This window comes from Trichechus manatus, unplaced genomic scaffold (genome assembly GCF_000243295.1).
Source record: "Trichechus manatus latirostris isolate Lorelei unplaced genomic scaffold, TriManLat1.0 scaffold00040, whole genome shotgun sequence".
Classification (NCBI taxonomy): Eukaryota; Metazoa; Chordata; class Mammalia; order Sirenia; family Trichechidae; genus Trichechus; species Trichechus manatus.
This window is the reverse complement of record NW_004443976.1, coordinates 17,986,351-18,011,674: the sequence shown is the minus strand read 5'-3', so window position 1 is coordinate 18,011,674 and position 25,324 is coordinate 17,986,351. Positions and strand designations below refer to the sequence as shown.

The window sequence follows — 25,324 nt, the reverse complement described above, 5'->3', positions numbered from 1 at the left end:
GGAGGGAGGTAGTCAGTTCTCTCTTTCATGGATGGGGAAGCTGAGACTGGGAGGAAGCACTGTGATCTGGCCCTAGAGGCTTGGTACGGAGATGTTGGAAAGGGAGGCAGGCTGAGCTCCGCCGTCAAGCCCTGGCTCTCAGGCCAGGATTGCAGAAGAGCCTTGGGGAGGGCTGGGAAGGAAGGAGCTCTGTTTTCATTTGAGGTCACACATCCACCCACAGCGAGATCCCAGAGTCAGGCCCCTGGGGCAGCTGAGGCCCCTGAGACAGAGCTGTTCATCAAGAGCAGAGCAGGGCCGGTCAGGAGCTGGGGCTTGTAGGGCTGGCCACAGGCTCCAAGAGAGGTTGCTGTGGGGCTTCCTCTTTGCCCTGTTGCTTGCTGGAAGTGGGGCTGCTGGTCCCAGCTCCAGGGGCCTCTGCTTCACCCCGATACCACAGGCCAAAGCTGGGGGCAGAGCCAAGAAGTACCCTGAGGCCAGAAGCCAGAGAGATCAAGGATATGGGCTGAGGGAGGGTGGTGAGAAAAACAGGCACTGAGAGAACAAAGGGCAGCATGAAGGAGTGGGGAGGTGAGGGGGCCCAGGGACAGGAGGTAGGGGCATGCTTAGAGCTCAGGACAGTAGGGTGAGCAGTGGAGCGGGATAGGGAGTGCTGAGAAGAACCCAGGTGGGTCCCCTCCTTCACCCCCACACTCCTGCCCCTTGTCTTGCCCTTGCCCTTCCCCTAACATACAAACTCTGTATTCTGGACTCAGGGGGTGGAGGTTGGTCTCCCTTATCGCTGGGGAGCAGGAGCCATGAGCCATCCTCATCGTCACTGAGGCAGAGAAAGAGGAGACATCAGGGCCATTTATCAAGGCCCTGAGTGACAACGAGAGTCCAGCTCACATCAGCCTGCTGTGCAGCCCCCAGGAGCAGACAAGGGAGGACAGGGTGGCTGCAGGGCACCCAGGGCTGGAGAGAAGGAGACACTGGGGAGATGAAGGACACTGTGAGGTTTATAGCCTGACAGACAGCAGGCTCCTGACAAAGCTGTGGCTGCAGACTTGAGGACAAACAGATCCAGCCAAGGCAGGAAACCAAAAAATGCATGCAGTAAGCAGCACGAACAGGTTTCTTCAGCAGAATGTACAGCAAGCAGGGCAAGCAGAAGCAGTGCTGGATCCAGAGAAAGGTGGCAGGCTCAGCAGGGCAGACTAGACAGCAGGCTCAGGAGGTGACCAGGCCAGAGCAGCAGGCTCAGGGGGTGACCAGCTGGAGCAGCAGGCTCAGGGGGTAACCAGCTGGAGCAGCAGGCTCAGGGGGTGACCAGGCTGGAACAACAGGCTCAGGGGGTGACCAGGCTGGACAGCAGGCTCGGGGGTGACCAGGCCAAGCAGCAGGTTCAGGGGGTGACCAGCTGGAGCAGCAGGCTCAGGGGGTGACCAGGCCAGAGCAGCAGGCTCAGGGGGTGACTGGGCTGCGGTGACAGGTTCAAGCTGAATGACAGACTCAGAGGGTTACCAGTCTAGGTCAGCAGGCTCTGCAGAACAAGGGAGGGAGACAGGGCTGCCTCAGCGGGGACAAAGCCAAAAACCAAACTGACTGCCATCGAGTCAATTTTGACTCATAGCGACCCTATAGACAGAGTAGAACTGCCCAAAGGGTTTCTAAGGATGTGAATATTTATGGAAGCAGAGTGTCACATCCTTCTCCTGAGAAGGCTGAGGAACAGCTGGTGGGTTTGAATGGCCGACTTTCCAGTTTGCAGCTGAGAGCTTTAACCACTGCGCCACCAGGGTTCCTTCCAGTGGGGATAAAGGGCAGGGATTTACCTGCTTTCTGCTTCCTCTGGGGTCCCTAACATCTTTGCCTTGATCTTCTTCCGCTGCTTCCGGACAGCCACCTTCATGGCTTCCAGCAGAAGCCCAGGCACCCGGTGGTCTGAAAGCAGCTCCCTAGAGGGTAGGGAGAGGGGCAGGGAAAAGCAATGGGAATGGACATGCCAACAATACGTCTCACTCCAAGCACCCGTGCATTTTTTTCCCCCTTTTTGAAACACTCTGACTTGCTAACACCCCTCAGACCTTAGCTGAGGTGTCATCCCTCCTAAGAACACTTCCCTGGCTGCTGCTGCTGTGGGCTCTCTCTCCCGTGACCCTCTGCACGGCCCCCTCCCCAGTTTGGATGAAGCTTTATAACTCTTGTTTTCCCAGTGGATAGAGCAATGAGCCGAAGAATGAAGCGTGGTGACCAGAGGCCCAGGAACAGATGTGAGTGGGGCCCCTTGGCGTCCCAGCCCCTGCCCAGCTCCCTCACCGCTGGAAGAAGGCCAACTCCTCCTTCAGCAGGAATAGGTTGGCTTTGAGCTCATTCCGCTCCTGAAGGATCTGCTCAAGCTCCTCTCTACTGAAGCCACACTGGCCTACCTCCAGGGGGCGCTCTGGCTGCTGCAGGGCATCCGCCTGCAGAAGAACAGGTTTGGTTAGAGGGCCACCATGGCCAGCACAGCACGATCACCGGAACGCTAGGAAGTGACTGGCAGGGAGTCTTGGGGGGCGAAAGTGCTACAATAGATGACAGACCAGTGCTGAGAGTGAGGGTGGAGGCCAGTTAAAGGCGCAAACTTGTGTGCCACCTTCCAACTTCCGAGTGGACCTGCCCTGCAGCACCGCAAACCTTTCCCAAGTGCCCACTGAATGTCAGGCGCTGTGAATACGTACTCAGATGGGTCCCCGCCCTCATCAGGCACTCACTGGGTCCTCAGGAGTCCCCGGGGCTCCTGCGCCAACGGTTGCCCGCTTGGCCGCCTGCCTCTGCTCGCACCCGGGCCCCTGGACCTGGTCCTGCGGCTGCTCTTGCGCCAGCCCCGGGGACCCTTCGCCCTGCAGTTCCGTCTCACGGTCTCGCACCACGCGCAGCTGGGTCTGCACAGCGGCCAGCTTGTGCCGCAGCTCCGCATTCACCAGCAGGAGGCGGTGCAGCTGTTCCTGCAACTGGGGGCGGGCCAAGAGGTGGAGGCTGGTGGGCGGGGCGCCGAGGGGCTGAGAGAGCCCCGCCCCTCGCCCGTCTCGGGTTGCCGGGACCTCACCGCTTCTGTTTCCTGGCTGCGCTGTAGTAAGTCGCGATTGTGCGCCCGGAGTTCGTCCCGCTGTCTGTCGGTCACCTCCTTGAGCTGCCGCAGCAGAGCGCGCTCCTCTGGTGAAGGGGGCGTTCTTAGCGGCGGCCCGCGGGAGGGAGGCCCTAGATCGGCCCCCAGACCGCCCTTGTCCTGACGGAGGCCTGCACTCACCCTGTGGCCCACAGCGCAGCTCCCTGTGGAGGTGCTCATTCTCCTCTCGCAGTCGCCGCAGCTCCAGTTCAGCCTGCTGCGCCGAGACCTGCAGCTGGGCAGTCCAAGTTTCAGGGTTAGACTGCCGCCTGCCCGCGGGTGGCGAGAGGTGGGGCAGTGACTCACCGAGTCTGGTGCTGGCCCCACTGCGGCCTTTTCCAGGAGCTCCAGCGCCCGCACCACGAGCGGCACCAGCCCGGTTGCCGCCCCCGGCCCGAAGCGGCGCGCCAGCTCTTGCAGCTCAGTGCCCAGGGCCCCCGCTAAATGGTACACGAGCTCTGCTGCCGACCCCGAGGCCACTGGAGGCCACCAGGTGTGCTCCCCGGACGCCGCCTTCTGGGGCTCCATGTACCCCAAACACCAAGGGCTTTGTCCCCTTCCCCCCAACTGGGGCAGGAAAAACCAAACAGTTCCGGCCCAGGAAGCAGTTCAGGGCTGTAGTGGGAAGGGGAGGCGAAGCCGGGAAGGAGCAACTAAGCATAAGAGCGTGGACAAGGGAGGCCGTGCTCTAGGCCCCCTGGACCCTATTTCAACGCCAAGGTCACAGGAAAACAGGACAGCCAACTTCCACCCAGGCGTCCAAGAGCTGAGGCTCAGAGCTCCAAGTGGTCACTTCAGTCGAGCCCTCCCCACAGGGCCCAGGCCAGGCTCCACCCGAGTCTGGAGTCATGGGGCTGACTTGGCTACCAAGTACTCCAGGCAGGAGGTGAGAAGCACAGCTGTCACTGGCCTTTGGAGATGGCCAAACCGGGCACCCATACATACTGGCCACCTGTGTGCCTGTTTCTCCAACCAGGACTGACACAGAAAGCTTAAGCAGCTAGGTTAAGCATGACAGCCGCAGATTGCAAGCCACAAAGCTCCCAGGCTCGGAACACAGCAGCAACTGCTCAAAGAGATACTGAAAATGGGGTGATGGTTTGGAAGTATTTTGGAGGGAAACCAGCAAATGTGGCGAGGGTAGTAGGAGTGTGAAAGCCAACTCCACTTCAGTTCACTGCAACTAGAGGCTATCTAGCCCCACAGCCCTGACTAAAGGGCCTCTGGCCCCCAACGCTGAGCCCAGCACCTGGCTGTGAACAAGGGCCCCAGCCCAGCCTCCCACCACCCTTACACACAGAATTTAAGCTCAGGGAAAAAAAAAAAGACTTCTATTTATACAAAATTTATTGTTACACTTTGTTCAGGATTACAAGTCACCACAAGGTCAACAACACAGAAACAAGCACAAAATAGAGAAAAAGGAGGCCAAGCTGCTGAATGTCACCAGCTTGTCTGTGGGGACTAAGAGGCTCCAACTTTTGGGGAGTCTGAAGCAGGAGGTGAGGAAACAACTAGGCATAGAGGTCCTCCCGGTCTGCAGAGTAGACCTCACCCTCCTGCAGAAGGGCAAAGTTGAGAAAGTGGGAGGGTCTGTGCACCTCATGGTAAAACTCTTTGGGGTTTGCCAGCTGCAGCTCATACTTCATGTTGGGATCATGCCGTACACCTTGGGGTAGAAGGAAACATCAAATGTTAACAAAGGGTCTACCTGCCTCACCCAGCCTGGGCCATCTCCAAGCCAGAGCCAGGCCCCAAGTTTTAAGGATGATAACCTTTAACTCCATCCCCACTCCCTGTGCTCCACGGCAAACACCTACCCCCTACTCACCCATAAAGTTGTAGTTCCAAGAGGACTGGGCAGGGACCATAAAGAAGCCAAGGAAGCGATCCGACAACAGCATCTGGACCCTCTCATAGTGCGAGGGCAGGTAACCCTTGGGGTTGTTGCCCTTGTCTGTGTTCTGGCGGCCCCATTCATAGCCACTAGGGGTCAGCTTGTAGGCTGTGAGGGTGCAGGAACCTGGCGTGAAGCTGGGGGAAGGATGAGGACAGAGTCAGAGCTCAGGCCACCATTCTGGGCCGGGCCCACAATACCTGCACCACCACACTTCCTCCCAAGCCCACCTGCAAGTGATGATAATGGTCTTCTCGCCATCCCAAGATGGGTTGTCAGCCATGATCTTGGCATGGGTAGTGACATCCTGGGGTGACAGCTGGGGGGACTCATTGGGCTGAGTGTGGATCCAACCTAAGGGCTCCATCTCCTATAGCCCAAGAACAGTAAAAAGCAGTTTAGAATTCCATCTGCAGACAAGAATTTCCACCCATGAGTAACATGCCTGCCTTCCCCCCCCCACCACCCTGATAACAGAAAGCCCCAGTTCTTTCACCCCAAGCTCTGTCACCACCTCTTACCTTGAGGTATTCATGCTGGGGCAGCTGGCCGGGCAGGTGCACAGTCTGGTGAGTGCCCCACTGGGGAACCATCACAATGCAGCGGATCTCCTTCACCTGAGGGTTATCTGGTGGGCTCACCCCATACAGGTACCCTGCAATCTGGAGACAAGGGGGCCAGGGCCACACTAAGTACCTGCCCAGAGTCTCGGTGCTGGCCGTCAGCTCTGTGCTTCATTCCCTCCCTCAAGAACAAGGACAGAGTTTCTCAGAATGTGGTCAGAACCTCCTGTAGCACAGTCACCTGGGTGCTTGTTAAAAATGTTAAACACAGACCTCACCTCAGAATTACATCAGAACCCCAAGTGGGGTCCACAGCTCCCCAAATGCTTACTGAAGTATAGTACACATAAGGAAACAAGCACACAAACACACAGCTCGAGGTATTTTCACAACCTGAACACATCTGTGTAACCAGCACTAGGTGGTATTTTTACTCTTAGGCTACCACCAACAAAGTAAGTACTTGTTTCCTATAACCTCACCCACACAAGATATCAACAGTCTTCAAATTCAACCGACCTAGTGGCCACAAAATGGTGTTTTATAAAAATATGAACTTCCCTGATTACTAGTAAAGTTGAACATCTCTTCATATTCTATTTGCTATCTGTAGTTCCTTTTCTGAACTACCTTTCCGTATTCTTTGCCCACCCTTCTACAGTTCTCTCTTACTGTCTTCTGGGAATTCTCTATTCTAGATGCTAAGCCATTACCTCTTAGTTATGCAAGTATTTTCTTTCCATTTCTAGTTTGTCTTTTGTATGTAGTACTCTTTGTCACATTCAAATTATAAATTATAATTATGGTTATGTGTTTTGTATCCTGTTTGAGAAGGCCATCCCAACACCAAGATCATATGTATTTTCTTCTAATATCCTACAGTTTAGTAGTTTACATTGAGCTCTCTATTCCACCTAGATTTTATTATTGCAAGAGGCGTGAGGCAGAGATCTAGCCTCCTTTTTCCAATTGTTTTAATATCATATGGCATCCTTAATCCCCTAGACTTGATACACATTTATTACATAGATATGGATCTGCTTCACACTATATACTATTCTTCAATAACTTCTAAGCCACTACTGTAATCTCTTAAATTACCACAGCTTTATAAAATGTTTTGTTATCTTGCAGGGGCCAAAACTCTCCTCACTGTTTTGGCTAACCTTGTATATTTACTCTTTCCTGTATTCTGAAACCAGCATTACCAAGTTTCAGGAAATCTCAGGTGAGTTTCAAGCACATAAAGTGCTGGTACAGTGTGGCAAGTTGCATACACTCACTCACTTGGGCCCGAAGGTCAGATATGCAGATGAACTTCTTAAGCACGTTCTTGGGAAGGATGTAGGTGTAACCAGTCTCCTTGATGTCATCAGACGAAACATAGATGTGATTGGTCCTTAGGTGCAGGTTGGCAGCAGAGATGGCCCTGAACACAGGCAGAGGATATCAGCACTCCTCAGCTCAAGCATCCTAAATAGCACAAGGATCCCCTTCCTTCCCTAACCCTCTTTCATTACCTGACCCTCCATTCGGTCTTAGATGAGAAAGTCTGGGTCTCATAATTGCTGGTGGTGGAGGTGATGATCTCGTCACCATGCTTGTTGACAGTGCGCGTCTGTGTTGCAGTCAGCTGTGACTGTTCCTTGGTCTGCTTCTCGATCTCAGCTATCTGCTGCCGCTGCTGTGATGGTGCCGAGATCTCCATCCCCAGGATGATGTCTCGAATTTCTGATTGTGTCAGCGATGCCACATTCACACTGTGGAGACAATGTGGGTCACACAAGGATCTCCTCCCATTGGGGTCCCTTGGTCACTTCTGCCTCAATGGCAAGGATTTACCTTGGTGGGGCAGTGAAGCTCATACTCTTGCCCCAGAGAATCCTTGAGAGACACTTGTAAAGGAAATGCAGAGTGAAGCTGTACTGACACTAAGATTCCTCACACTCCCAGCGGGAGGGCACGGTGCACGTGCACCTTTAGGCTCAGCTCAAGCCTGCTCAGCAAGCCCACCTCTCGTTTTTCCTGGACACAGAAGTGCCCTGGCACAGGACAATTCTCAAAAACACTGGTTCTCAATCAGAACTGACACTGTCACCCTAGGGGATATTTGGAAACCTACAGACATTTTTGGTTGCCACAATGACAAGGAGGGTGTGGAGGGAGGGAAGGGTGTGTGTGCACTACTATTAGCAGTGGTACCTGGGGGTCTGGAATGTTGAAACTTCCTGGAATATATGGACAGTAAAAAGATGCCCTGTTCAAAACAGCAACAATGCCTCTACTGAGAAACCACGTCCAAGAATCAGACTGAAGGTCTGAAACATGGACATCTCCTGTACTGTCTGAAGACACTGTCTACCCCTTTCCTACAGGCATCTCTAAGCATTTCTTGGGAAACTTCTGAGGCTAAATGTTTTTTAAAAACCCCACAACCACATACTAAGCCAGCCACTTTACCCCTCTGGATCTCCCACCTGTCTCCCCAGCACCACCGCTCACTTGTTTTTCTTGCCATAGTCAGCCAAGATCAGATCCTTGAGCTGCACCTCCACCTTGATCCATTCCTCATCAGTCAGAGTGGGCCAGATGTGATGTGGTTCTGTAATAGTGGTCTTGTCTGGCTTCAGGATCACCTTTGCCCGGTCATTGTTCACATGTAGGGCACGCAGAATCAGGATGAGACGGGAGAAAGCCTGGGAAGAGATATAGGAAAGTGGGGAGAAGTCAGCCATTTGAGGCTCTCCCCTTGCCCCTTTCTTTATCCTAACCTTCCTGGGAGCCCAAGAATTGATTTCAAAGTATAAGGCTCAACCACCCCCCGTGAGTGAGTCAACCTCCTATGCAGAGCACATTCTCTCTCCTCATCTACAGGCAGAAGATGTGAAAATGGCCTCATTAAGGGGCTTGTAAGAAAAGCTACGGCACAGGCTTTTCTCCTGAATCCACACCCAGTCCTCCTAGAGTGATCCTCTCCCTGAGGTGGCTTTATACCGTGTAAGATGAGATAGTCTTGAGCCAGTCATCATAGAGGTTGAAAAGAACCATTTGAGGCTCAGTAGCTTTAAGAATGAGGTCCCCAAACTTCTCCACCTTCAGACAAGCCTGGAAGGGGAGCTGGAGCTCCGACCCTTTGATCACAATATTGGGGAAGTCCAGCAAGTGCACCTAAGACAAGATCAAGTCCAAGATTAAAAACAGAGCCTGGAGGTTTCGACCCTCCTTTCTCCAACCTCTTTCACCCGTTCACCTCCAGTGGATCCAGCATGCCCTTTCTGGTCACAATGATCTGCTTGGGCTGCTCCTCCACAGGCAGAGATCGGATCAGGGCAGCCACTTCCTCAGCCGTCTTCCACTTAGCCAACTAAAAAGGAACAGAGAAGAGTATGGAAACTGTGTTTCCACCCTTCCAGATCAGCCAAAACAAAAGATTCTACTCTTGAAATAAACTATGTGTTACTGAGTGTTATGCATGCAGGATGTACAGAAGTGTCAAATGGCCTGGCCCAAAAGGGGTTTTCAATCTAGCTGGCCAGACAAAACTCATACAAGAATATATCACAAGCTGGTATATCACTATTTGTTAAACTATATATTAGAAATTCAGAGACAAAAAAAATTAAGGTCACTAGGGTCACGAAAAGCTGTACAAAAAAATAGATATTAAGGGATGAGTAAGACTGTGATTAACAGAGGAAGGAGGGGAATTCATTCTAGAAAGACAAAAATATGAGCAAAGCCACAGAGGTAGAAATGAACATCATGTTTTTGGGATACTAGAACCCTGGACTGACTGCAAGAGGAAGTCTGCTATAAAGGAAAATAAAATGTGGCTGGACAAGTACAGCACGGTCAGGTATCAAGTATTTTAAGAAGCCGAAGAAGAGTTATGGCAATTCAGCAAGAAGGAAGGTGCTACCAAAGGTTTTGACCTAGAGAAGAAATTTGGTTAAAGTGATGGTTTAAGAAAATTTGTTCCCTTTAGAAAGATTTTTGGTAGCCTTGCTGAAGATAGGTTAGAGATGGGAGATTCAGGAAGCACAGAGACCAGGTGATAGGTAATGAAGAACCTCACACACTCTTGGGCCTCCTATAGGAGAATACTTAGTTTAGGAAAAAGTTCAAATGAGAGAAAGTTCAAAGAGAGAAACAGTAGATACATACATTCTCTTCTCTCTCTCACACAAACACACTCCCCAAAGAACAAGAGGCAGCAAGGTTCTTAGCCTCTCTGTCCTTTAACTTGCTCACCTGTCCCAAACGCTTCTGTCCAGCCCACACAGATGTGTGGATTATCTTGAGGAACAGCTGCCCTGTGCGTGGGTTGAAGATGAAGATGGCTCCATTGATGGGTTTGGTTGTCAAGTTCCCTTCAAAAGTCTAAAGAATTATCGTGTTAGTTAGCACAGCCTAGACACAACCATCCCACCCTTGTCCCAATATACACATACATTTGCCCTATAACCCTCCCATAGGCATATATGGGTCCTAACCCCTTCACTGCTTTCCACACTCACCTTGTGGATAGTCACTCTGTAGACATTAGTGTCATCCACAAACCAGATAATCTGGTTGGAGAAGAGCTCACCATAGTTCTGAGAAGACAGATAGGGCTCAGTGGGCTCAGATGAATAGAGCTGCAGCCCCTTGCGGATCCGTTCACGTAACACATACAGGGCAGGGTTTGCCTTCATGATCTTGGCCATGGCCTGCTGTATGAGTGGCTTGCTGCCTGGGAACCAATTTCCATAGGCACTGGAAGTGGGGGAGGGGGCAAGAAAAGTTAAGAACCAGACTGACAGCCCCAGAAACAAAGCAAATATAACTCTAAAAAGAAAGACTGATTTGCAAGAACAAGCTGTTGGCCAGGCTGATGACAGTCTATTCGTGTATACATAGGCAAGGAAAGTCAATGAGCCAGGGGAGGAAAGTGTCAAGCTTTCCAGGTGAGGAAAAGGTCAACTGATAAATGGGTAAACAAAATGTAGTCTTATCCATACAACGGAATATTTTTCACTCATAAAAAGTATTGAAGTACTGATATATGCTACAACCTGAATGAAACCTGAAAACATACTAAGTGAAAGAAGTTAGACAAAAAGGTCACATATTGCATGGTTCCACTTATGTAAAATGTCCAGAACATACAATCTACACCAACAGTTGAGCAAGCTAAAAGAACATGTCTACATTAAAGTATGGGAGTGATGGAAAAGACATGCTTCTGAGCCCCAACTCACCTGTGCAGGTTATAGGCCAGGTCAATTGCAATGAGCACACCCGTAGGTGAAGGGTAGATACTCATGTTGTCTGTGGTGTAGTCCAGGAACTTAGCCCGGGCGTAGCGCTCGATGTCATGGGAATCATAGTCCCCCCAGCGCAACTGGATGTCAATCCAATACTTCTGAGTGGTGGTGCTGTCCATCACATCCCTGAGGGTAGAGAGGGCTCAGGGGTCCAGGCTTCCAGGAAGCCACAGGTGCAACCAATGTTCCCAGAACCACAATAAGGACCTGCCAATCACTATTCCTAATTATCTCAAAACAATAATCCTTCTGCCTGTTTCAAGCAGCAAGGCCTCCAGAGAATTAACAGACCTGGCTGAGGGTGTTGATAGGATTTTGATAAGTAGTACTGGCTGCAAGTAGAGAAGAACAAGGGGCAATTCCCAAAGCAGTACTGCTAGAAGAATGATAAAACTGGGTCATAAGGCACTCACTTGGAGTCTGCCAGCAGTGAGGGCCGGGAGACGTTCCATTTATAGGAGGCAAAGAGCAGAATATCTGCACAGGAAGAGTTCATCTTATAGGACTTCCGGGGGTGGATTGTCTCCTTTTGTACAGTCTCAATTTCCAATGCATCCAGCTCCTGATCAAACACCTAGAGGCAAAAGTGGAAAGATTAAGACTATTGTTAGGGAAGCCCACATAGAATAAGTGCTTGTAGAATTCAAGATAATGTGGCACCTGGTACCACAACAGTAGTCTTGTCCCCAAAGCTTTCAAGGTGGATTTCCCATATCAAAAAGAGAAAGCTGACTTGACTCCTCATGGCATCCTCTCCCCTTAATTCTAGCCCACCTGACACAAGTCCATAACGATGCTCTCGTGGATCTTCTGCCACAAGTGAGCTCGGAAGATCTGGATGAGCGAGATCTTCAGCGTGGGGATCTTTCCGTGCATGAAAATACCCGTCAGGTCCAGCTGCACCTGAAAGCCTACATATACCTGACAGGAAAAGGAGAATGTGACACTGGAGATCAAGACACGTAACTAAGAAAAGTAGAAACACTTCTGCTTTCAGCTTCCCAACTCTTATGTCTACCAATTACACTCACATTGGCTCGGTTGATGGTTGGGGACCACCAAAGGGTAAATCTCCGATTGGGAATCTGGTTCAATCCTGATCGCTGAGCATTAGTTAGCTTCTTCCACTTCATAGACTCCTCAAAGCCACTGGCCTTCTCCCTGGGAAGCAAAAGAGACCAGGTGAGGTCAACCCTTGCCATCTCTCAGAGCAGTGCTGACCCCCTAGGGGTGGCTGTCTACGAAGGACCCAAGGAGACCTCACAGACACACAAGGAACGTGCTCAGACGGTCGTGATAAGACTTGTAAGAGGAGAATAGACGAATCCTCACCAGAAAAGCCCCTCCCAGGTAGGGAAGTACGTGCCCTTGAAGAGTGTGTGTTCCAGAATGCCTTCCACACCGCCCAGGGCCTGGATCATGTCTGTACGGTAGTTGTTTAGGTTCCACAGCTTTCCATCATGCCGCTGGTGTGTCCACCAGAAAGGGTTCTGCTTTAAAACCTAGATGGTAAGGCAGTCATAGTCAAGTACCTACTGTCCTGGGTATCCCATCATGGCCGTGGATACTCCTGATTCAGGAAACATCTCTCTCACTATCCCATCCACATACCTGGTACTGCTTAAAGTCAGTTCGGACACGCCAGCCCTTATCGTAAGCCAGTGTGTGTCGGTCTTTCTGGAAAAGGGTGTTGATTCGAGGAATGCCCCGATCCCATGAATCTTCCAGATCTTCTAAAGTCAGCCGTCTGCCAAGGAAAAAAAGTTTAAAGTGAAACACTTTCTCATATGAAGAGCTCAGCATTCCTTCAAGGATAATTAGGGTCAGGAGTAGAACCTGCCTCCTTGTCTCCATGAAAAATATGTCATGCTCTGCCTAGCCTTCACACAGAGCTCAAAAACTCATCACTCTTCCCCCACCAGGACTGCTATGCCCTCCTGGATGCTCACCTGTTCTGAGCAATGGCCTCTTGTCTCTTGAGGGCGTACTCAGCCCAGACCCGCTGAGAGTCAATGAACTCACTCTCCCATGGTTGTATGTAGCGGTACAGGTTGGGAATCAGCTGGTCTTCTTCATGACTCATTCCTGAACGGAAGTGTGTGATACCTACGTCCGTCTGCTTAGACCACCTATTTGGAGGCATAACCAAGATTAGAAAGAAGGGGAAAAAAAGAGTCTGAAAGTAAACACCTCTTCCCTCAGGGTCTAAGTAACAGATGCAGCAGGATTTTCAGCCACGTCCTACCTGAGGTCAGACTGGGGGATGAGGACATGGCCCATTGAGAGCATGCCAAGGCCACCCAACTCCTTAGGGGTGTAGAACACAACAGGGGGGAAGCGACTTGGCATCTTGGAGTTGAGGCCAATCTTGATACGTGTCTGGATCTTGTTCTCACACTTTACCAGCAAGTCCAGTAGTTCCTGGGTGTTCACCACAGCCTCCCGAAAGTAAGTCATGAGGCCAATGAGAGCTGTGTTCCACTTATTCACGATCTGAAAACAGAGGGCAAGAAGTAAATTACAGATAACCCACATGAGAGCAAGGAGGCTGAGGACTACTGATACAGTCAGTTACATTCTCCCTAGCTGTCAAAAAAGAACTGATCTTTCAGCCAAATGATAGACTGGCTTATAAAATAAACAATATCACCTGTGAGTAACATGCTCCCTTAAACAATCAATATATCAGATCAAATGGTCAACATCTGCCCAAAAGCAAAGATGAGAAGGTGTCATGGATTGAATTGTGTCCTCCAAAAATCTCTCTCAACTTGGCTAGGTCATGATTCCCAGTATTATATGACTGTCTACCATTCTGCCATCTGATGTGATTTCCCTATGTGTTGTAAATCCTATCGCTATGATGTAATAAGATGGGTTAGCAGTAGTTTATACTGATGAGATCTACAAGATTAGACAGTGTCTTAAGCCAATCTCTTTTGAGATATAAAAAAGTGAGCAGAGAGACATGGGGACCTCTTATCACCAAGAAAGCTGTGTTGGGAGCAGAGTGCGTCCTTTGGACCTGAGGCTCCTGTGCTGAGCAGCTGAGCAGAACAAGGGAAGACTGATGACAAGGACCTTCCTCCAGAGCCGACAGAAAAAGCCTTCCCCTGGAGATGACACTCTGAATTTGGACTTGTAGCTTACTAGACTGTGAGAGAATACATTTCTCTTTGTTAAAGCCATCCACTTGTGGTTATTTCTGTTATAGCAGCACTAGATGACTAAGACAGAAGGCAAGGAGGGAAAGGGAAGCTAAATCAATGGAAACAGAATAAAGAGAAGGAAATAATGAGAATGCTGATACACTGTGAAAATTGTAACCAATGGCATGGAACAATCTGTATAAAAATTGTTAAATGGGAATCTAATTTGCTGTGTAGTGGGAACCTAATTTGCTGTGTGAACTTTCACCTAAAACACAATAAAATATTTAAAAAAAAAAAGAGAATTGACTTCCACATGTTTAGTCATTCCCACTGACGTCGAATCTAATTCTGACTCATAGCTACCCTATAGACAGAGTAGAACTTGCCCCATAGGGTTTCCAAAGCTGTAAATCTTTATGGAAGCAGACTGCTACATCTTTCTCATGCAGAGCAGCTGGAGGATTTGAACAGCCAACCTTTCAGTTAGCCAAGTGCTTAACCACTGCACCACCAGGGTTCCCTTTTCACTCATTAAAACCCAACCAAACCTGTTGCCATCGAGTCGACTCCAACTCACAGCGACCCTACAGGACAGAGCAGACCTGCCCCATAGGGTTTTCAAGGTGGTTTCAAACTGCCGACCTTTTGGCTCTTAACCACTGCGCAAATCAAAACAACATTAGATACCACTTCACACCCACTAGGATGGCTACAATCAGAAGACAGATAATGACAAGTGTTAACAAGGATGTGGAAAAAACAGAACCCTCATACACTGCTGGGGGGAATGTAAAATGTTTCAGCAGCTTTCAAAAATGAAAATGTATGTCCACACAATAACTTATACACAAATGTTCATAGCAGATTCATAAAAACTGAAAAATGGAAACAACTCAAGTGTTTATTAACTGATGAATGAGTAAACAAAATGTGGTATGCCCATACAATGGAATATTATTCAGCCATAAAAAGGACTGAAGTACTGATAAATGCTACAACTTGGATGAAACCTGACAACATTATACTGAGTGAAAGAGTTATACAGAAAAGTCACATATTGTATGATTCTATTTATATGAAATGTCCATAATAAGCAAATCCATATAGACAGAAAATAGTTAAGTAGTCGCCAAGGCTGGGGGACTGGCGGAAGGATGCAGAATGACTGCTAATGGGTATGGGTTTCTTTTTGAGATGCTGGAATGTTGTGGAATTAGACAGTGCTGACAGTTACACAACTTCGGGAGTACACTAAAAACCACTGAACTGCATACTTTAAAAGGGTAAAATATATGGTATGTGAATCTATTTCAGTAAACAAATGAATGGAGAAAGTATAAACACTATTAAAGCAAGACCACATATAAGTAACCTCAGGCCGCGGTAGGGGAGAGAAGGAGAGATGAGAAAAATTATTAAACGCTTATGGGAGTGGGCTACAGAAATTGCCCTCCCACTATAAACAACTAGAAAACTGAACAAAATATATGAAACAATGGTTTTCAGACAACAAGCAGCACAGATTATGATCTTTGAGAGAAGTTTAAAGAAATGAAGTGAGCCCTGTAATTGCCCCAGCTCTCTGCCTGATGGCAGTTTCCACACTGCAGCAGCTGGAGGGGGATAAGACAGAGTGCAACACTCTCCTTGAATCCGAGAGACTAGAGTTTGGGGAGCCACAAAAACCAAAAACCAAACCACTGCCATTGAGTGAATTCAACTCACAGCAACCCTGTAAGACAGGGTAGAACTGCCCCATAGTGTTTCCAAGGCTGTAATCTTTACGGAGGAGCCCTGGTGGCGAAGTGGTTAAGAGCTCAGGCTGCTTACCAAAGGGTCGGCAGTTTGAATCCACCAGCTGGTCTTTGGAAACGCTATGGGACAGTTCCACCCTGTCCTATAGGGTCACTACGAGTCAGAATCAACTCGACAGCACACAATAACAACATTTATGGAAGCAGACTGCTACATCTTTCTCCCACGGACTGGCTGGTAGGTTTGAACTGCCGACCTTTTGGTTAGCAGGTGAGTACTTTACCACTGTGCCACCAGGGAGCCAAGACAGCTAGAATTTGTGGGGTAAAAGTACTAGAGAGAAGGAAGGTGATAGAAAAAGATCTTCAGAGATCTCTGAAGAGGTCCTCTCAAGTTGTTGGCTGAGTTTCAATCTGTAGGGGGTAAAACACCCTGAGGCCAGGGAAAGAATCACCGGAAATCAGTAGGCTGAAAAATTTCCACAGCTCATACAAGGCTGGGAATAGTTCCCACTAGCCAGAGTAGAGAGACCTTGTAATACACAGGAACTGGGTAGTCCCCAGAAAGGTATCCCTTAGTAGTGAAAATTAATCCCAAAGGCTGCTCTGGATCCATGTAACCAAGCTTAAAAGCAATCCTCAAAATAATCAAACTAATCCACAAGCAACTGCACATCAGAATAAAACACAATACTCTTTAGAGAACTATAACAAAATCCGGCAATCAACAATATAAAACTCACAATGTCCAGCATCTAATAAAATATTACCAGACATACAAAGAAGCAGGGATAAATGATTCATAATGAGAAGAAAAATCAATCGATAGAAAGAGACTAACACAGATGATAGAATTAGCAGACAAGGGCCTCAAAACAGCTATTATAAATCTTATAATATGCTTGAGTATGTAAAGATGAGCACAATAAAAAAGAGATTAAATGGACCAAAACAGACCTTTTAAAAATTAAAAACCGAAAATCTCAAAATATCTTAAATTAAAACAAATACTGGATGGGATTAATAACATAAACTGAAGAAAGTATCAGTGAATTTGAAAACATATCAGTAGAAATGAAGGCAAAGGAAAGACTTTCTCAGATAAATGAAAGCTGAGTGTATTCATTGCCAGCAGACCTACACTAAAAGAAAGGTTATATTCCCTGAAGTCTTCTTTAAAATGAAGTCCTCTTTAAATCAAACAATAGTTTAGTTTAACTAGTAAAGAACGTTAGCCTTGAGCATTATGCTGTTTTAAGATGTATCTATATGGGATTAGATAGACAACAGCAACTCAAAAGATTAGATAGAAAACTTAAGAGGTGGTGAGCTTATGCTATTGGGGGATGAAAAATTTGGAAAAGGAGGATGAGAATGGCTACACAACTTGAAGAACGTAATGTCACTGAATTGTACACAGGAAATAGTAAAAGACATTCTCATTTTGTAATTTCTACAAAAGATAAAGGTTGTTTAAAGCAAAAGTAGTAATATATTGTTAAGTTTACTATACATGTACAATTAAAATGTACAACAAAATTACTACAAAGGATGGGAGAGTGAAAACAGAAATATAATAATGTAAGGTCCTTGCATAATATGTGTATAATTATTAGTAGACAACTAGTAAATTAGAGATGTTTATATAAACTCTCAGGAGCCCTGGTGGTGCTAACCGAAAGGTAGGTGGTTTGAAACTACCAGCCACTCGACAGGGAGGGTCCGGGGGGTGGGGGGAGGAGTAGGGACAACCCGATAATCTGCTCTGGTGAAGACTGTTGCCTAGGAAACCCTATGGGGCAGTTCTACTCTGTCCTACAGGGTCACTATGAGTCAGAATTGACTCAAAGGCACACAATAACATAACCCTCAAGCAACCTACTGGAAAAAAAAAAAAGTACAGCTAATAAGCAAAGAGTGGAGATAAATTGGAATAATAAAACCACTCTAGCCAGCAGAAGGCAGGAAAAAAAAAAAAGTAGACAAACGGAAAATAAAGAGTAAGATGGTAGATTTAAACCCAATCATATTGACTGATTAAATTAAACTGGAGTGTTTAGATCACTTACAAGGCAAAGACTGTCAAAATAGACTTAAAAAAACACAAAAATCCAACTATATACTGTCAACAAGAAATGCTTTTTAATTATAAAGACACAGATAAGTTAAAAGTAAAAGGATGGAAAAAGATAATCCAAGAAACAAACAAAGCTGGAGTGACACTACTGATATCAGACAAAGTAGACTTCAGAACAGGATTACAGGAATAAAGAGGGACGTTTCATAACGGTAAGAAGTCAATTCATCGAAAAGACATTCTAAATCATATGCAGAGCTTCAAAATATAGGAAACAAAAATGACAGGCCTGCAAGGGGAAATAAATCAATCTATAATTATAGTTGGAGATTTCCAACATTCCTCTCTAAGTAACTGATAGAAAAAGTAGACAAAAACTCATTAAGCATATAAAGAATACGTTTTCTGGGCAATTACTGAACTATCAAGTTAGCCAGAGTTATCACAGAAAATTGCCTTGAGCAACAGTATTTAGACAGGCAGGGAGAAGGGACTGTGAAATGAGGCAACATCAGAACCAAATCATGAAGCTAGATTGAGCATCATCTATCTAGCTTGTGATCAAGATAAGACATCCAAGCCAGGAGACCTATAGAAATGAAGGCCAGAGGCCAGAAAGGGCTACATCTGAGGATAAGGGCAAATAGTATTATTTACTAATAAGCCTGGGGATTGCCCTACTGACTGTACTTGGCGCTTGGAATTGTCAGCTCTATGGTTTGTATGGTAAAACCCTCCCGTTTTGTCGCACAGTTCCCAGTATTTTATCCCTGGAGGTGACAAGAGTGTGAATTCCCAAGGAGCCCAACATTCCTTTAAGAATTCTAGAAGTTGCCCTGACAGGGAACACAAGGGAGAGTCCCTGATGGAGCAGGAGAAAGGAGGGGTGCAGAACTCAAATTCTATTAAGAAGACCAGACTTAATGGTCTGAGACTGGAAGAACCCCAGAAAGCATGGTCCCTGGATTCTCTATCAGCCCAGAACTAAAACAATTTCCGAGGCCAACTCTTCAGACAGGGATTGGACAGGACTGTGGGGCATAAAGTGATACCCGTGAGCAGTGTGCCTCTTAGCTCAAGTAGATACAAGAGACTAAATGGGCAGCTTCTGCCTGGAGATGAGATGGGAAGGCAGAGAGGGTTAGGAGCTGGTTGAATGGACACGGAGAATCGGGTGGAAAGGAGGAGTGTGCTGTCACAGTATGGGGAGAGCAATTAGAGTCACATAATAATGTATGTATAGATTTTTGTACGGAAGAAATAAAAAGAATTGCGGAAGTTCCTGGGGATGAGGGAAGGCAGGAAGGAAAATAACATTATGAGCGCCTCCATGTACTAGGCACTGTGGCAAGAACTTTACATATGTTATACTTTCGAGTCTTCACAAAAGAAACAAACTCAGTTTACATAACTTGCCCATCACACAGCTTGTAAGTGGCAGATCTAATAGAGAGCTATGTGTACATATGAACAACTTCGAAGAAAATATGGAAAATTAAAAACATAGTGTTAGGAGGATGGGATCGTGGCTATTTTCTTGATTTTGTTAGTATTTCTTTTTACTGTAAACAAAAAACTGGTCAAAAAATTAATGGGAACTTTTTACTGTAACCTTTTGGGCTGTGGTATCTTATACAATAAATTTTTTTCCATTTGAAAAGTAAATGTAAAATAAAAGTAAAAACAAACAAAAAAGAACAAAGAAACACATTTACTACCATGCAAAGATGTTCTCTTGAGGTCTCTGTCTCAGCGTTAGAGTTCTAGCAGTCTAGACATACCTAAAGGACCCCTGGTGGCACAACAGCTAAGGACTCAGCTGCTAACTGAAAGACTGGCAATTCAAACCCACCCAGTGGCTCCGTGGGAGAAAGACATGGCAATCTGTTCCCATAAAGATTCCAAACCAAACCCACTGCTGCTGAGTTGATTCTGACTCATACTGACTCTAAAGGATGGAGTAGAACTGCCCCATAGGGTTTCCAAGGCTGTAAATCTTTTATGGAAGCAGACCACCGACCTTTTGGTTAGCAGCCAAGAGCCTTAATCACTGCGCCACCAAGGCTCCTCTGTAAAGATTACAGCCTAGAAAACTCTATGGGGCAGTTCTGCTCTCACATGGGTTTTATGAATTGAAATGGTACCCAACATCAGACATACTTAAAGGCATTCCCTGGTGAGAGGGACAGAAGGCCTCAACTATTTGCAGGCAGGCAGGTAACCTTAGGGTCCTTCACAAGCTAAAACTACGTGAACTGTACCTTGTGAACCAGATTATCTAACTTGGTGCATGCCTATTTCCCTTCTGTTATTCCTGGCCCTTATCCAAGTCTTGTTTAAATGTTCCAGCCTTACTTCACAGCTGTTACTAGGGATGAAGGGAAGGGTGTCAGGTCCAAGCCTGGGCTAGTTTATTAAAAGAGGAACACGCATACACCTAAGGCAAGAGTATGGTGGCAGTAGTGAGTAAAGCGCCCAAGAGGAAAGGGAATTTTAGAGGACAAGAATAAGGGTCGTAAGATCCAGCCACCCCCAGCCCTACTGGAGATTTTCTTTTATTATCGTTATTGTAGGACCAAGATATTTTACTACAAAAGCAACTGACTAACTTGAAGTCGCCTCAGGCAACAAATTCCAGTATCGACTATCTGCTCATAATCTCTAGTCCCTCTAACCAATGAAAACCAACTTTTATAAAGCAATTTATTGAGTAATACGGCTCAACTTAATACATGCATTATTTCTCACAAAAGCCCTCTGAGCTAGAGTCCCATTTTACAGATGAGGAAACTTGAGGCCCAGAGTGGGTAACTTGCTTACGGTCCCAACTAGTAATGTGATAGAGCTGTGAGCTGAACTTAACTTAACTCCAGAATCTGTGCATCTAACCACTATAGTAAACTGTCTCCCAAGGCTCTCATTTAGACATTCCCCTATTACTCAGACTCTTAAATCTCACACATCTACTCTTTCCTTGATCCCTACATTTCCTCTCCAGGCACTGACCTCTTTCTTTTCTCCCCTCTCCCATCATCGAGGACCCCAATGGCACTCTTGATTCCTTTATGCCCAACCCCTTACCACTTCACTTACACCCTCTGACAACACCCAATCTCAAACCACTGTAATCTATTTGCTTTCTCTATCCTGTCACTGAGTAGCAGAGTGCTTCTGGGAGGAACTTATGCTCACTTAGTTGTCTTCACTTTCCTGAAGCCCACCTGGACCATGGCATACCTGCCAATCCCCTCAGTTCCTTCAAGAATCCTATCATGCCCTCCTCACTGTCCTCAAGTCCACTATGCCCCTTAATCCAGCCAAGGCAAAGCTGATAAACTATTGTAACTTCCCACTAAACTTATCTACATGTACATCTATCCTGACTGCTTTTTTATTAGATTCAGAGAATGTTTTCCTCTGCTTGTCCTTTAACTTCATCTTTACTGAACTCCTCCAGACCACTGCTCTATCAACTACTACACTTCTCTCTCGTACTTTCAACTGCTACTGGCTCCTTAATTTAAGCATGCTCAAGTCACTGCCATTCTAAAACTACCTGCCTTGACTTGTATTTCCCTCTAGGTGGCATCTAATGCCCTTCCTCCTCTTACTCAAATTGGCAAATAGACAGTGTGCACTTCCTCACTTGCCATAAGCCTCACCCACTGCCATCTGGCTTCCATCCCCACTATTTCTGAAACAGCTCTTGCTAAGGTCACCAATGACGTCCTAACTGCCAAACCCAACGGATACTTTTCAGTCCTTATCTAACTGAACTGCTTAGGCAGCGGACACCACAGGGGACACCGTAAAGCACTTGCCTCAATCGTTGACGCTCGCTCTTGACAGCCTTGGCTCCCATGACCCCGCACTCTCCTGGTTCTGGCCATCCTACTTCTTGGTGTTCCCCATGGCTCCAAACTGTCCCTCTGCTCCTCTCACTCTTTACACTTTCCCTGAGTGATCTCGCTCACTCTTGACCTTTCAACCATCACGTTTATGCTGACAGAGTCCTAAATCTGTTATCTTCAGTCCAGGCCTCTCTTCCATGCTTCAAACTGCTAAGTACCTTCATCTGGACATCCTACAGAAACTTAAGTTACCCATTAATGTGCTTATTTCCTCATACTATTTCTTATCAAATCTTAGAGATCAATTTAAGAAACGCCACTAAGAAAAATTATTAAAAAAGCACTGCCATTTAAAGTGTGACCCACCATTGATTTTAAGACACATCCCAATTTCAGTTATATTAAAAGGTAATACATACACATACACAAACACACACACACACACACCCCTTGGAATTGAAGAAATATAAATAAATGCCTACTGGACATCTCCATTCAGATATTCTCAGGAACCTCAAACTTTATAGGTCCTAAATAAATCTTCTTTCCTCCTAAACCTGCTCTTCTTCCTGCGTCTTCCAGTTGGTGGCACCTAGTCACCTATGCCCAAAACTGAATATATTCTTGAATCCTTTTCCCCCAATATCCACCAAAACGAAGTTCGGTTCATTTTTATCCGCTAACTAATCAAATCTGTCCCCTTATTTCACTGTTCTCATTGTTTTTATCTGGACTTATGCAGTAGTCCACAAACCTGGTCTCGCATCCTACCCCTCTAAATCCATCTTCTTCACAGCTATAAGAGTGAGCCACCTAACACAGAAATCGGAAAACATCACTCCCGAGTATAAGATCCTTAACAGGATTCTTAACAAGGCATGCAATCTCCCCCATGATCTGGCTCTTGCCTATTTAGCCAGCCTCATCTCCTGCCTTCCTAATTTCAAAATTTTACCTAAACTTCTATACAGCCCCACATTCACCATACATCTCCATACCTCTGGCTTAAGGAATGCCCTTCCTCATCACGCCACCTCTTCCAGAAAGCCTTTCCTCTTCCTGTCCTAGACGAGGTTAGAGTCTAGTACTCTCGATTCCCCAGTAATCCAACAGCTTCATAAACACCACAGTCTATTATCGTTATCTGTCTCTCCAACTAGACAGTGAGCTCAATGAGGGCAAGGACTGTATCTTACATCTAGCATGGGCATAATGCTATGACATAGTGACTATCAGCAAATGCTAATGGAATAATTGATCCTTAGGGGAATAAACCAACCTAAAAAGACAAACTTTTTCCTAGCACTGCAAGAAAACGTATCATGAGAGATTTTATCTAAGAAATACTAACATAATAAAATGTATCCTTAACAGAAACCTTACTAAAAACTATAAAGCATTCTACATAAGGTTAAAGGGAAATGAAAGTCAGAATAAAAGGAAAATGTTACAACTAAGAGTTACGCTAAGGAATACCAGGGTGAGGACTTTCTAAACCGTGCAAAAACTCCTGACAGCTAACAAATCCTCAGACTATTCTAAATTATAGACATCCTCCGCTGGCCCTTGGGAAGCAACTGAATGGGAACTGACATAACTACTGATACTTGCTTTTTAACAGGTACTCTACACCACTGGTTAAGATGACTTGGGCAACAAGTCCCTGGGAAGATGCAAAAATGATGCTTTTTTTGGTTCAAAACTAAAGACTCCAACGTATAGTCAGCAAGACTGCACAGAGGTAGGCTGCAGAATTCCCACAAGAAATGTTCCGAAAATAACTAAATTGATTTGACACTCTAAGCTGTCACATCACAAAGCATGGAGATTGATGCTCTAAGCAAAGTTGGGAAGGAGGAGAGCAAACCAAGGGCAGAGTTGAGAGGAATATGAGAGAAGCAGGAGGACGGCTGTGAAGAGGGCCTTCCATACCTTGGTGAAGGTGGTGGAGCCCGAGGCCATCAGAATTTGACGCACTCGGTTGTGGAAGCGCTGCATTGACTCATCATCCACACGCAGGAAACACTGAGCTGTCCGCTCCTTAGTAACCTAAACCACAAGGTCAAGGTTAATTTGTCTCTGGAACTACCACGGAGCAAGGACCATCTCTGACCACCACTAAGCCCTGCCCAGCCAACAAGATTCAGCTGACTGATAATGAAAAAGTGTGCCTCAACCCCACTAACCCCACGGGTACAGGGGAGGTAATGCCCATCCTAGCCGCCTTCCCAGGCAGTACCTCATTCTGCAGGTTCCAGACCCCATCCTTGTGGGTGAACTCCTCATAGCTGGTGCGGCATTTTGGCAGGATGCGGCACTCAAAGCCACACATGTTGAAGAGCAGGTTGGGGTTGTCCTTACTGTACACGGACACGAAGCTGTTCTCCCACTGAACTGTAGTCACTGACCGTGGTAGACGGTTCTTGATGTCCCAGAACACTGCCCGACCTCTGCCCACAAGGAACATGTGGTCACATCAGTGTCCCAGAAACTTCCCTTCAAAGGCCAGGCTGATCATATCCCCGCAGAGCTACTCCTCCCACCCAGGACACAACTCATAAATCCCCTCTAATTGCTCTTTGGGCCCACGGCCCCAATTTTGACTCACAAATTGACATCATGCTTCATGAGGCGCATGCGGGCGTCTCGGGGCCAGCACTTCTTGTTGTTATACCCAACGATGTTTTCATTGTTCGGGTCAGGATGCTCTGTCAGGTAACGCTGGATCAGGTCCCGAGCCTCATCTGCTGTGAATCTACACCAAGCAAGATGCATTGCTGAGACCCAAAGACATTGGCACGCGATGCTCAAAGGATTTCATTCCATTCCATTCTAGAGCCCCAACCCCAGCAGCAAGCCAACTAAGCCACTTTCAGAGGCTGGGCATACGCCTCAATGCTCTGCAGGGATAAGAATGCAGGCAGGTCCTCACCTGAAGAAAATATGGATGCGATCAATGTATCTGCAGAAGAGACGGATGGGGTGGGCGGCCTCAGTCGCTATGTCCTGGAAACTGAGAAAGTCATTTGGCATCTGAGGGGGCCCAGCCATCTCACTGGCCCGGTGCAATCCCAGTACAAGCAAATCCATCACCAGGCCATAGTACTGCACGATGAATGAGGCAAACTGCAGGCCTCTGATGATCCCATACGAATTCGTATGGTTCATGTCCTAGAAGAAAAAGGATTACAACTCTTAACAACCCACGGCCATGTCCCAAGCTTCTTTAGAGTCCATCTTCAGCAGATCCTAACCCAATGGGCCAGGCACCTCCCCCAAGACTCCTTGCTACCCTGCCCCAAGAGACACCTTGTAGTTAATGACGACATTGTTCTTGGCTGTCATGTAGTCAGCTATGTTGTGGTCCACGATGAGTCGCAGCAGCCTATTAAGCAGGGTCAAGTCAATCTTTTCGTACATCTTCTCAAAGCGTGATTCCAACATGACATTGCATTCTCCTTCACTTGTCTCCCACACGTCCTGCAGATTATTGATGCCTGAAAAATAGGAAAGAAAAGTCTCCAGCAGGTTAGTAACTGCCTTTCAGGACCTAGGGCCTACAGTAGTTATCGTCATATTCATTAACCCAGTCCT

The 25,324-nt window shown here is 46.9% G+C and overlaps 2 protein-coding genes across 2 annotated transcripts in view; both read right to left on the bottom strand.

Annotated features, from left to right (window-relative positions):
* Positions 1 to 195: 195 nt before the first annotated feature.
* RILP (Rab interacting lysosomal protein) lies at positions 196 to 3,658 on the bottom strand. Its single transcript, XM_023731042.1, has 6 exons — positions 3,071 to 3,658; positions 2,736 to 2,975; positions 2,299 to 2,444; positions 1,815 to 1,937; positions 738 to 817; positions 196 to 446 (listed from the first exon to the last, which is right to left on the bottom strand). Exons 1-6 carry the CDS (start codon positions 3,656 to 3,658, stop codon positions 196 to 198), a joined length of 1,428 nt encoding a protein of 475 aa, XP_023586810.1.
* Positions 3,659 to 4,461: 803 nt separating this feature from the next.
* The window catches only part of PRPF8 (pre-mRNA processing factor 8), a 30,068-nt gene continuing 9,205 nt past the window's right edge, over positions 4,462 to 25,324 (bottom strand). Inside the window, exons 20-43 of the mRNA XM_004376158.2 lie at positions 25,040 to 25,227; positions 24,663 to 24,901; positions 24,339 to 24,485; positions 23,970 to 24,180; positions 23,663 to 23,779; positions 13,142 to 13,389; positions 12,846 to 13,025; positions 12,508 to 12,643; positions 12,229 to 12,398; positions 11,928 to 12,057; positions 11,671 to 11,817; positions 11,310 to 11,470; positions 10,831 to 11,022; positions 10,108 to 10,345; positions 9,842 to 9,970; positions 8,841 to 8,954; positions 8,585 to 8,758; positions 8,093 to 8,286; positions 7,111 to 7,350; positions 6,878 to 7,019; positions 5,549 to 5,689; positions 5,258 to 5,397; positions 4,962 to 5,164; positions 4,462 to 4,799 (exon numbers count right to left, since the gene is read on the bottom strand). Coding sequence (XP_004376215.1) covers positions 4,645 to 4,799; positions 4,962 to 5,164; positions 5,258 to 5,397; positions 5,549 to 5,689; positions 6,878 to 7,019; positions 7,111 to 7,350; positions 8,093 to 8,286; positions 8,585 to 8,758; positions 8,841 to 8,954; positions 9,842 to 9,970; positions 10,108 to 10,345; positions 10,831 to 11,022; positions 11,310 to 11,470; positions 11,671 to 11,817; positions 11,928 to 12,057; positions 12,229 to 12,398; positions 12,508 to 12,643; positions 12,846 to 13,025; positions 13,142 to 13,389; positions 23,663 to 23,779; positions 23,970 to 24,180; positions 24,339 to 24,485; positions 24,663 to 24,901; positions 25,040 to 25,227 — 4,136 coding nt within the window. The 3' untranslated portion in view covers positions 4,462 to 4,644. The remainder of the gene's footprint in view (positions 4,800 to 4,961; positions 5,165 to 5,257; positions 5,398 to 5,548; positions 5,690 to 6,877; positions 7,020 to 7,110; positions 7,351 to 8,092; positions 8,287 to 8,584; positions 8,759 to 8,840; positions 8,955 to 9,841; positions 9,971 to 10,107; positions 10,346 to 10,830; positions 11,023 to 11,309; positions 11,471 to 11,670; positions 11,818 to 11,927; positions 12,058 to 12,228; positions 12,399 to 12,507; positions 12,644 to 12,845; positions 13,026 to 13,141; positions 13,390 to 23,662; positions 23,780 to 23,969; positions 24,181 to 24,338; positions 24,486 to 24,662; positions 24,902 to 25,039; positions 25,228 to 25,324) is intronic.